Consider the following 13,362-nt stretch of genomic DNA (forward strand, 5'->3'; position numbering starts at 1 on the left):
TTCGGTAATTTTTGTAATCTAAAAAAATAAAAACAAATTAAATTCCAATAGCTCATTGTTAGGAAATAAAAAGTAAAAACAATTATTATTTGTGGGAAATATGAGGTAAGTAATTTCCTGAACTCTCTCTTTTTAAAGGAATTTTATAAGGGATGGAAACAACTCATATTTTATGCATTTTTCCCCATAAACATGGCACATTTGATGGAAATGTTAATTTCCATTGAAACTTATCTCAAAACATGGGTTTGCACAGGTCCACTGCATTGCATAGCTCCACAGGCTGCCAATCACATAGAATGGTGGCTTCTACTATGGTTAGCCCATGTTTACTGGCCATGAGTAACAGCATTCAACAACATTAGCATTATTTGCATTACTACTACTATGAGCAGAGGCGATAGAATTTAGCTAGTACTCTGTAATTCCCAATCACTCGCTGGTGGCAAGCATGGAATTGTGAAACATTTGCAGTTATTCTATTAGTCATGGCAGAAGAAAATAAGTGACAAGCAGACTCTGAACAGAGCAGGTAGAAACTGTTAACCTCTATAAAATGACAAACAACACATTCTTCCAGACTCACAATTTTAAATTTAAGGTAAGCTTGTACAGGAATCTGAGTTTTTACCTTGGGAGAATATTTAGAATATACAAGAAGCTATTTGTCCTCGGATCAGTCATATCACCCTGCAGGCCAATTCTAAAGGGTAAAGAAAGTACAAACATGTTGAACCTTGATATAAAGATACCAAATCACTTTTTAAAAGCCCAAACCAAGAGAATTAAAATAAGTTGGTCCTCACAAAAAATATGATCATCTTGTTGTTATAGAAAACAAAATGCATTTATTTATTTAATTAAAAAAGAAAAAAGGCTTGCATATCTAGTAATTACACTTAAAATTTATTTTTACCAAACAATATGCCAAGTGACTTATAAACAAGAAGTGAATGAAGAATAAAACCAATTACCCTCTTAAAATCACATTGTTTAGGAAAAAGATGCACACACACCCACACTCACATACTTGGCTGACACCACTTTTTTGCTCTGCCCCAGGCAAGACAAGAATTCAGCTGGCTGAGTAGCCACCTGGAGCTGATGGTATTGGTGACTAATCACCATCTAAGCAGATCAAAGTAGTAGGTAAGACTAAGACAATCCTGTCCAATGTAAACAGGAGCTGAAGGCTTGATTCTATAAGCAGGAGATACAACATGGTTAGACTAGCTGGGGTCAAGACAGGTCATGGAAAGAGGTAAAATTTAGGCTAGCAATCAGATCCTACAAGCAAAATTCACAATATGATCAAGGACCAAGCAGAAGGACAACTTGGATTGGGCCAGAGTAGCAAGAATGGAGGACCAGGGTTTAAAACCTTGCTACTTCATACTCTTAAATAAATTATTTGACATCACTTATCAGCATCCTCATACCTGACAGCAGGACCAAAACCATCAGTGGATCTGAGGTTCAGTTAGGGGATTGTACTGGACTTGAAAAGATTCCTCAGAAATCTTTGATTCTTCTTATTTTTATCCCTTTCGTCTCAGAGTTCCAAATGATGATGACTACAGAATCAGTCACTGCTGCCATCAGCAGCTGGAGTTGGGCTAATACCAGGTGGGGGTGGTAGCAGGGAAGATACTAAGGGCCCACTGCACAATACATGAGGCTTCAGTGCTGGGGCTGTATTCTGTACTGTATATCCTACCTGTTGTATTAACAGGGCCTACCCTTGCACAGGCATAGAGACAACTTTATATGGAATGGCCTCTGTCTTCTCTGATAAACTCCTAATCTGCTTTCAGACACAGCTCAGGCATCACCTCTGTAGGAATTCCCCTCTTCTGATATGTGGTAAAGCCACTTTCTTCTCTGTGCTCTAATGTCATTTTCAGTATTCTTTTACTATATAGCTTATATCACACCATAAGTTAATTATTTGTCAGTCATTCTCATCAGACTATAAGCTCACTAGGGACATGAACAATAAATACTTTGGGAATTAGTTTCCTAGAGAGCTGTTTAAATAAATCAAAATTTAGATGAAAATTTACCATGAGAATATCCATTCAAATTAAAATAGTTATTACATGTGATATTCCACTTAAATCATATATATTAAAACAGGAATATATAACATAATTGATAAATCCTGGCTCTGACAGTCTGTAATTGTATAGCCTTGGGAAAGTTACTTAACCTCTCTATGCTTCAGTTTGTCACCTATAAAAGAATGGTAGCAGTAGTGTTTGTTAAATGTAAGACACTTAAAAGATCATTACTATGATTACTTAAAATAATTAAAATTACTATTATTAAAAATATCTAAATGAAGATGAATTAATCAAGATTTCACTTAAGATATAATTCCTTGAAATACACAGACAAATCAATACTATGTAATTTTTCAAAAATAAAGAAATTGGATGTAGGCAGAGAAAGATGTCTGACTAGAAAACTCTACCACTCGGGCCGACCCCGTGACGCACTCAGGAGTGTGGTGCTAGGAGCGCAGCGACGCTCCCGCCGCGGGTTCGGATCCTATATAGGAATGGCCAGTGTGCTCACTGGCTGAGCGCGGTGCGAGCAACACCACACCAAGGGTTGCGATCCCCTTACCGGTCACGAAAAAGACAAAAAAAAAGAAAACTCTACCACTCATCTATCCCACAAAGACAGACAGAACAATGAATATGCAACTATGCTGGACAAAATTAACTAAAGGAGAGCTCTGGAGCATATAAAAGAAGTAAAACAGAAACTCTAGTGAGCAGAAACTGAGGATAGCCAGATAGAGAATGGAAGAAAATACCCGGCCTCCATCACCCCATGCCCAGCCAGAGGCAGCAGGAACCTAGAAAGAATTTCTGCCTGCAGGGAAAAGGTGAACAAGAGCTGGGCTGCAGACACCTGCAATCCAAGCTACAAAGGAGCTGCGTGGCACTTGCAGACTATGACCCCAGTGTGGGGAGTTGCTGGGAACCCAAGGGACTACATTAATCCAGGGAGAGAGTTTGCACTGAACCCTCCACCCCCAGGGCTGCTACAGTAGTTGCCATTTTAGAATTATAGCCAATACCCAAGTTCATTTTTCCCCAGGGTCCAATAACCCTGGCATCTCTATGGCCCTGAGGCCTTGTCATCACACTGGGTCTCCAGCACATAAGCCTACACAGTATCCTGTACCCTGGAAACAAGTGGTCCAGCAAAATGTGGAGGCCACTTTCAGGCAGAGAGAGTCAGTGCACGCACTTTCTGGAGTCAGAAAATGGACCGATCGGGTCCTTCTGCCACTGACGGCAGCACTTCTCTCTTCGGTGGAGCACTTGCACACCTCTCACAGGGGCACTGAGTCCCACTGAAGCTCCAGCAAACCCACACAGAACCACGCACCCAGATGGGAAGTTGTGGAGTTCCCACACATCTCTCTTGAGGGCATGAAGCCCCACTGAAAGCTCCAGTAAGCCTGTCCAGGGCCAGCCATCCCAGATGGGTAGTGGCTGCAGAGTGACCCAGAATCTCTCTTGCAGGTGTGGAGTCCTGCCCAGGATCACAGCAGACTCACCCAGAGTGACCCACTCCAGTAGTGCTGCAGAGCAACCCAGTGTCTCTCTTGAGAGTGCAGGGCCCCACCATGACCCCAGAAACCTTACCCAAAGTGGCCCACTTCAACAGTAAAGATGCAAAGCACTGCAGCATCTCTCTTGGGGGCACAGGGACCTGCACATGACTGCAGCAGCCTCTACTAGAGAGGGCCCACTCCAGCTGAGCAGCTGCAGAGCACCCCAGCATATCTCTTGGGGACAAAGGGGCTTTTCCACATCCCAGTGACCTTGTCTAGTGTCACCTACTCCAGCTGAGGAGCAATGAAGCACCCCAATCCTTCTCTGAAGAGCTCAAGACTTCACCCCAACCCCTGTGACCTAGCCCAGTGTCATCTACTTCAGCAAGGAGCTGCTGAGCACCCCAGTGCCTAAGCCATAGAGGCACTCACAGACAACTCCACTGAGTAGAGTAGATGAAATTACACAGAAACTACACTATTGTATTCACCTAGAATCAAACCTAAAAGACTCTACTGACACTATACAACACATCTACAGGAAAGAGTCTCTCCCTTCAAAAGCTATTCTGGAGTATTACAAGAAGTGACTGTTCCACCAGATGCCTAGATATCAACATAGGGATACAAGAAATGTGGCGGAAAAAAACAAGGAAACGTGACACTCCCGAAGGAATACAATTCTCTAGTACCAGACACCAAAGAAAAGGAAAACTATGAAATGTCTGAAAAGGAATTCCAAATAATACTCTAAAGGAAACTCAATGAGATGCAAGAAACTACAGATAAACAACACAATGAAATGAGAAAAACAATTCAGGATCTGAAGGAGAAATACAACAAGAGACTGATATAAAAAAAAAGAACCAAGAAAAAATCTTGGAACTGAAGAATTCATTTAATGAAATAAGAAAATACAATTGTGAGCTTAAGCAATGGGTTAGATCAAGCACAAGAAAGAATTTCTAAGCATGAAGACAGACTTTCTGAAATAATCCAGTCAGACAAACATAAAAAAAAAAAAAAGAAAAGAAAAAAAAATTTTTTTAAAAGAAAGCCTATGAGATCGATTGGACAACTCTAAGTGTACAAACAACCATATTATTGGTATTACAGAAGGAGAAGGAAAAGGTATTGTAGGTAAATGTATTGAAAACCTTTTTTAATGAAATAATAGCTGAAAACATCCCAAGTATTGGGAAACATATAGACTTCCAGATCCAAGAGGCTCAAAGATCCCCAAATGGGTTTAATCCAAAAAGGTCCTCTCCACTACAGATTTTAGTCAAATTGTCAAAAGACAATGACAAAGAGAGAATTCTAAAAAGAACAAGAGAAAAGTGTTACATCATCTATAAGGGAATCCCCATCAGACTAACAGCAGATTTCATAGCAGAAACCTTACAGGCTAGGGAAGAATGGGATAATATATTCAAAGCGCTGAAAGAAAAAAAACTGTCAGCCAAGAATACTATACCCAGTAAAGCTATCCTTCAGATATGAAGGAGAAATAGTGACTTTCCTAGACAAACAAAAATTTTGAATTCACCATCACAACACCAACCCTACAAAAAAATCCTTAAGGAAGTCCTACATCTAGAAGCAAAAGAACAATAACTACCATCATAACAACGCTTAAAAGAATAAAACTCACTGGTAGAGCAGGTATACAAAGAGAAAGAAATTAGATTTTACCACTACGAAAAACCATCAAACAGCAGATAAACAATAAAAGAGAAAGAAATGAACAGATGATATACAAAACAACCATAAAAATTTAATAAAATCTCAAGAGTAAAGCAATACCTATTACTAACAATCATAAATGTAAATGTATTAAATTCCCCATGTAAAAGACAAATTGGCTGAATGCATTTGAAAATTAGGCCAAACTATATGCTGCCTAAGAATCTCACTTCACCTGTGAAGACTAATAGTGAAGGTATGGAAAAAGATATTCCACATAAGTGAAAACCAAAAATGAGCAGGAAATAGACTTTAAACCAAAAACTATAAAAAGAGACAAAGAAGGATATTATATAATGAAAAAGGGATCAACTCAGCAAGAGGCTATAGCAATTTTAAGTATATATGTACCCAACATCAAGAGCACCCAGATATATGAAGCAAATATTATTGGATCTGAAGGGAAAGATAGGCGTCTCGATACAATAATAGCTGGAAGCATCAACACCCACCTCTTAGCATTGTACAGATCATCTAGAAAAAAAATCATCAGAGAAACATTAGATTTATACTGCACTATAGACCAAATGGGCATGACAGATATTTACAGAACATTTCATCCAACAAATGCAGAATATACATTCTTCTCATTAGCACATGGACCATTCTCCAAGATAGACCACGTGTTAGGCCACAAATCAAGTCTCAACACATTTACAAAAATTGAAATCATATCAAGTATCTTTTCAGACTACAATGGAATAAAACTAGAAATTAGTAACAAGCAAAACTTTGGAAACTATACAAATACATGGAAATTAAACAACATGCTCCTGAATGACCAAAGGGTCAAAGGAGAAGTTAAGCAGGAAATTAAAAAATTTCTTGAAACACGGGCTGGCCCGGTGGCGCACTGGAGAGTGCGCCGCTTGGGAGCACGGCGGCGCTCCTGCCGAGGGTTCGGATCGCATGTGGAGACCGGTTCCCACTCACTGGACCTAGAGACTCCACCAAAAAACTTAGAACTGATAAACAAATTCAGTAATGATGCTGGCTACAAAATCAATATACAAAAATCAGTAGCATATCTATACACCAACAAAAAACTAGCAGAAAAAGAAGTCAAGAAAGCAAGCCCATTTACAATAGCTATCAAAAAAATAAAATACCTAGGAATAAATTTAACCAAGAGGTGACATCTCTACAGTGAAAACTATAAAACAATGATGAAAGAAATTAAAGAGGACATAAAAAAATGGAAAAAACAATCATGTTCATAGATTGGAAGAATTAACATTGTCAAAATGACCACACTACCCAAAGTGATCTACAAATTCAATGCAATCCCAACCAAATTACCAATAACATTCCTCACAGAAACAGAGAAAACAATCCTAACATTCATATGAAACCACAAAAGACAATGAATAGCTAAAGCAATCCTAAGCAGAAAGAATAAAGTTGGAGTCATTACACTACCTGACTTCAAAATGTACAATAAAGCTATAGTAACCAAAACAGCATAGTACAGGCATAAAAATAGACACATGAACCAACAGAACAGAATAGAATCCAGAAATAAACCCACATACTTATAGCCAACTGATCCTTGACAATGGTGCTGAGAACATACATTGAGGAAAGGACGGCCTTTTCAGTAAGTGGTGCTGGACAGACTGGGTATCCATGTATAGTAAGAATGAAAGTAGATGCCTATCTCTCACCAGATACAAAAATCAACTCAAAATGGATTAAAGACTTAAATGTAAGACCTAAAACTATAAGACCTCTAGAAGAAAACACAAGGAAAATGCTTCAGGACATAGACCTAGGCAAGGATTTTATGAATAAGACCTCAAAAGCACAGGCAACAAAAGAAAAAATAAACAAATGGGATTATATCAAACTTCTGCATAGCAAAGGAAACAATAAACAGAGGGAAGCAACAACCTGCAAAATGGGAGAAAATATTTGCAAAATTACAGCTAGATAGAAAAAATACTTTTTATTTGTGTACAGTAGTGCTAGGCATCTATAATTAACAATAATTTATTGTATGTTGTCAAATGGCTAACAGAAAGGACCTTAAATGTTGTCATAACAAACAAAAAATAAACTTTTGCAATGAATTTACTAACTAGCCAGATTTGATCATTACACGTTTTGTACATGTATTGAAACATAATTCTGTACTCCATAAATATGTACAACCAATACATTTCAATTATATTTCTTAAAATGAGGATACTGCAATGTGGCTATGAAAAATAAGAATTATTAAATGTACATATGAATTTTAAGAAATGTAAAATTCAGAAATGCATGCTTGAGTAGCTTTTTACAATTAAGTAATTTAGGACTTGAATATTTATTAAAGAAATTCACTTTGATTAATAATCAGTGTTAGAAAGATATTCCTGAATGCTTATTAGTTTCAATAAACTATGGTAATTTGGGCAGAAATAAATGTTGTATCTTAAGTAGGTATAAAAGAGATCTCATAGTCTTGCATACCAATGTTGACCAATTTTTTTTTTTTTTGCTCATCTGGCAGTAACTACCATTTCCTTTATGATTAATGCTTAACTATAAATATAAGTAGATAATAGAGTAATTTATGAAAAATTTCAAAACTATGAAAATGCAGCTGATAGACTTCAAAGTGTACATGCTTAAAACTATCGTACAATTTGACTTAATGGGTCCTTCAAAATTACCCTTTCTCAACTGAGAAATGTTTATTATACATACCTCGTGAATGGCTGACATGGAGGGCTCATTAAAATCATATTGAAAGATAATCTGTCAAACTCTTCTAGTGTAATACCCTAAGGAGTGAACATTTGGGGGCGAGAGGGGGTAAGAATATTAAAACATGGATAGAATGGAAAAGAAAGAAAAATGCTAACTAATCATAACTAAATACATCAGAAATTATAACAGTTTATGCAACACGATACTTTTCAAATCAACTTCAGTTAAATTAACTTTCTAAAGCAATCTTGTGAAGGAAGTGGGGCATTAAACAGAAGCTTTGAGAAATTAAGTGATTTCCCCCAAGGTCCCAGAGCCCACCAAAGCAGAGCTGGAACAGAGTAGTTTCCTGGATCCTGAGCACTTCCTGCAGCAAGGATGCCTCAAGTGTTACACTGCTCTGTTTCCTGGAGTCAGATATGAAGAACTTTATTTTGTCATTAACTATCTCTGGCATAGGGTCTAGGAAATTTTGAAATACCTACCTATCAATAATGTTTTTTATTTAGCAAATGAGATATACTGACCCATCACCATCTCTTTCAGGTATGTGTCTGTTAATTTATCAAATGGAAAATATTTTCAGATATATCCACAATTATTTTATTATTTTGAAGTTGTATGCAAAGAACTTCCAAAGATTGTAGATGAGATTAATCAAAATAATCTCTAATGAGCTAAGTAATTGCAAAATGTGCTAGTTTTCTTCTTTTATATATCAGAAGATAAACAGAGTCATTGGTTTATCAGTTCTCATTAAGCATTCTTAGTGTATGTCGTAGCCAGAAATTTAAATAGATCAGCCCAGAGTCACAACCTTCCTAATTATAACATACTCCTAAGAAATTCAAGTACATGAATAAAGCAGGAAAAGCTTTAATCTGAGTTCTGAAAAGGGTGAGTTAACCTGGGAACATGCCAGTTGTCTCCACTGTGTTTGAAAGTTCTTGTCTGTCATTTTTGATCATAGGATTTTAAATAATTTAAGATACATTTGTAAAATGAAATCAAAATTAAATATTGAAAATTTCCTCAAGCATTCCTGGAATCCCAGGTTCTAAGGAAAACAATTTGAAAATCAGGCACTGAGCAGTCTGTCAGAAAACATGAGGCAGGGCATTGGACAGCACATCATATTGTCCATACAGAGTCATTATGATAAGCAACTTAATGTAGATTGATTACAGTTAAATTCCTAAAACTATGATAGAAATAAAACAACAATCTTTTATAGCAATTATAGCTGGAGCATCCTGTGTCTAGAATCTAAGGGGCAGTAAACGGAATCAATATCTCTAATACAGCCAGACATTTAAAAATTACAATTTTAAAGGATTCTTCAAAATAGTGATTTTTAATAATGTAGTCCAAATGATGGGGCAGTTATGCAAAAATAATCTCTAAATTGAACCTTTCACAACTTAATTTATTTTACCTGGCATCCTAGGTTCAGATTCAGCAAAGTAGTTTAGGAGTTATGCAAGTTATCTTTAACGATGCCATACTTTAAAGTTAATGGAAATGTGCTCTTTTTTCTATAATATGGCCATACAAGTTAATGAAAATATTTTTGCTTTCAAACAATGTTAGATCAACTCAGAGTGGTAACACATGTTGACTGGCGGTTATACTTGTCCCTCTGCTTGCCTTATTGCTGCTTTTCTCAGAAAGTTTCCTGGCCATTCTTACAGTTAATTTTCATCTAAACTTTAGGAAGAACTTGGTAGGTTAGAAAACAATAACTTTTTACTATTTTGCTGAATTTATATTTAAAGAGAAGTAAAACTTTTACAATATTCTGCCATCTAAGTACTTTCCATTATTCTTCAAGTCTCTCTTACTCCCATGTGAGTTACACAAATTTCTTGTTATTTCTAGGTGTTTATAAATTCTGTGTCGTTACTATAACCTGGGAACATGTTAGCTGTAGAAACTTTCTTCTGTTATATTTTCTAATAGCTTTTATGGATATAGTAGGCTATCGGTTATCATATTTTTGTAACCAGGCACCTTATTAAATGCACTAATTGCTTCTTATTCTTTTAGTTAACTCACTTGTGTTTTCCAGACATATTCAATCCTGTTTTTGAGTCTTCAGTTCTATTTATGTACTATTTCTCTTGTGTGAGTACATTAGCTAACAGATCCACAACAATATTAAGTAATAGTGCTGATAGTGGACATCTTTGTCTTATTCATTATTTTTAATGAGAACTTTTTAAATGTTTTACCATTTAGCATGTTACTGGATTTGGAGATATGTGTATATATGTGCGTGTACGCTTAAACATATAACATGCACATACTCTCTCAAACATACATCCACGCGCACACATAACTCCCTCATAAGTCAGTAAATGACATACATATCTTGAGGTGGTGTTCATTTTTTCTAATTTTATTGAGTGTTTAAAAACAATCAGAAAAAGACACCGAATTTTGTCAAATGTTTTCTGACATATAATTTTGTTCTTCCCAATTATTAACATGTTGAATAATATTAATGTAATTCCTAATACTAAACTACTTTTGTATTCCTGAAACTAAATCTGCTTGGTCATATTATGTTATTCTTTTAATGTGCTTCTGATCTATTTGCTCATAGTTGACTTAGAATTACTGAGTTTATATTCTTAAGATAATGGTTTTCTTATTTTGTAGCAATAGTAGGTATTCGATAAAAACTTGTTGAGTGGGTATTTCCTATCATTTCCTGCCCTATGAAATCTGATGCTATTTTACGTATGTATCCTCATGACAATTAGACCTTTCTTGAGGACTGTACCAATTATCATTATAAACTAACTTTCTATGACTCTTAAATGCTTTTTGCCTTGAAATCCAGCTTACCTAATATCAATTTTAAAACTCCTGTTAGCATTTGCCTGGTATTTCTATGTCTACCTTTTAGACACAATATGTTATTCATTAAACAACTTTCACACACTAATTCACCAATATTTCAGAGTACCTTTTATATGCCAGGCATTGTGCTAAGTCTGGAAATACAACAATGAACAGATCAAATGAGGTTTCTGCTCACATGAAGTCTATATACTAGTGACTAGTAATTTCCTATTTGCTACCTAGATAACTTATTGACTTTAGTTTTATTACTAGTTATCTTTATATCTGAGTAGTCCTGCTTTTTGTTAAAAACCTGTGTGTGACTTTTCAGGACTAACCCAACTACAAAGGCTTTCCAAGGCAGGCCTCACAGAAGAAAACTGCCCTCCCCACAGGAGCCTCAGTTCACAGCAGGTACATGGCAGGCTCTGAAGAAAGCTGCAGTTAAGGTTTCAGGCTCCTTGCAGTCAAGTTCTCAGGCCCTCTGGCTGCATATTTGCATTCCTGGCCCCAGAGCCTTCATTCTTAGAGTCTCCTTATTTGAGACCTGGGGCACAAGTCCTCTGCCAAGGCCTTGAAGACACTTTTTCCCATTCTGACTCAGTACCTGCACTTTTCCACTCTTAGCCCTCCCCCCTCACCCTTCCCTTAAAGCCACTGACTCCCTTACCATTGAGACTGCCCCCACATCTGCACTGATCCATGGGGAAATGGAACGGGGGAGTTGGGAGCATTTTCTCTGGTTTTAGACCCTAGCTAATACCATCACAGTAAGTGAGTAAAGGTCTAACTCTTTCATCTTTGGCTTGTTGCTTTAATCAGCTACTCTCATCTCTGACAGCCCAGCCCTCTTTCCCAGCTCAGCTGAGCTCCTGACAATGACATTAAATAATGTCCCAAAAAATCAATAGCTTCATTTAACTGCTATGGACATATTTTTGAGTCTCTCTTTCCCTTCCACACCAATTACATTATTATTTCTACACTGTAAAGCTTTACAGTATTTTCACCCTGTTTTCTAACCATAATTTCTTCCCGAACATGGCAGCTTCATTCTTGATATCTATATTTCATTATTTTATTTTCTTTTACTTTATTTTTATAGCAGTTTTAGGTTTACAGAGAAATTGAACAAAAAGTACAGATGGTTCCCATATCACCTCCCCCAGAAAAAAACATATACAGTTTCCCCTGTATATGTTCCCCTGTGGTACATTTGTTACAGTTATGAACCAATACTGATCTATTATCATTAATTCAATTTTACATTAGGGTTCTCTCTTTGTGTTATATAGTTCTGTGGTTTTGCCAAATGCATAATGTCATTTATTCACCATTACAGTGTCACATGGAATAGTTTTGCTGCCCTAAAAATCCTCTGTGCTCCAATAATTCACCTGTAGGTAGGAATGAAAATTTTGGTACAGCCGTTATGGAAAACAGTATGGAGGTTCCTAAAAAAATAATAGAACTTCCATATGATTCAGTAATTCCACTACTAGGTATATATTCAAAGGAAAGGAAGTCAGGATATTGAAGAGATATCTCCACTCCCATGTTTATTGCAGCACTATTCACAATAGCCAAGATATGGAATCAATCCAAGTGTCCGTCAACAATAAATGGATAAAGAAAATGGGATATATACAATGGAATACTACAAAGCCGTAAAAAGGAATACAATTCTGTTATTCATGGCAACATGGATGAGCTTGGAGGCCATTATGATAAGTGAAGTAAGTCAGGAACAGAAGAGAAATACTTCATGTTCTCACTCATACATGGAAGCTAAGAAAATTGGCCACATTGAAGTGGAGAATAGAATGGTGGTTACTAGAATCTGGAGAGAATAGGGAGGAAATGGGATAGTGAGAGGTTGGTTAACAGATATAAATAATATCTAGTGTTCTACAGCACTGTAGGGTGACTATAATTAACAACAATTTATTGTATACTTTCAATCAGCTAGAAGAGAGGATTTTGAATATTCTTAACATAAAGAATTCATAATTGTTTGAGGTAATAGGGAAAAAAATCAGTGTTTGCCAAGGTTTCTGGGTTCACTACTTTAATTAATCTCATTTAGCTAGATTAAGCAATCATGATCGAGTCATCTTTTCCAGAAGGGCTCATGGGTACTACCGCCCATGAGTTGTTTCAGATTTTATTTTAGGAAATTTTCCATATATTTTTGTTAATATTTTTTGTCCCATATGATTTATTCTCTTCTTCAGAGGCACTAATTATATTTATCATGGGTCACTTTGTCTTCAGTAGCTATCATTTACTCTGTAACACTCTACTCTGTATTTTCCATTTTATTTTGCTTTATTTTTTTTTTTCAAGCTCCATCATTCAAGACCCTGTTTGCAGCACCATCCATCTTACATTTTGCTATTCTGACATACTTTCATTTCTATCATGGTTTTATTATTCTCTTTTGTTTTTCTAGACCTCTGATACTTTCCAAGTCCTACTGCCTTATCACTGTCTTTTGAGCTGTT

At 36.4% G+C, this 13,362-nt stretch overlaps 1 protein-coding gene across 1 annotated transcript in view; it reads right to left on the bottom strand.

Annotated features, from left to right (window-relative positions):
- The window catches only part of TRDMT1 (tRNA aspartic acid methyltransferase 1), a 64,742-nt gene that overhangs the window by 15,441 nt on the left and 35,939 nt on the right, over window positions 1–13,362 (bottom strand). Inside the window, 2 exon segments of the mRNA XM_008582487.1 lie at window positions 566–703; window positions 8,009–8,085. Coding sequence (XP_008580709.1) covers window positions 566–703; window positions 8,009–8,085 — 215 coding nt within the window.

The sequence above is a fragment of the Galeopterus variegatus genome, unplaced genomic scaffold (genome assembly GCF_000696425.1).
Source record: "Galeopterus variegatus unplaced genomic scaffold, G_variegatus-3.0.2 Scaffold2637, whole genome shotgun sequence".
Classification (NCBI taxonomy): Eukaryota; Metazoa; Chordata; class Mammalia; order Dermoptera; family Cynocephalidae; genus Galeopterus; species Galeopterus variegatus.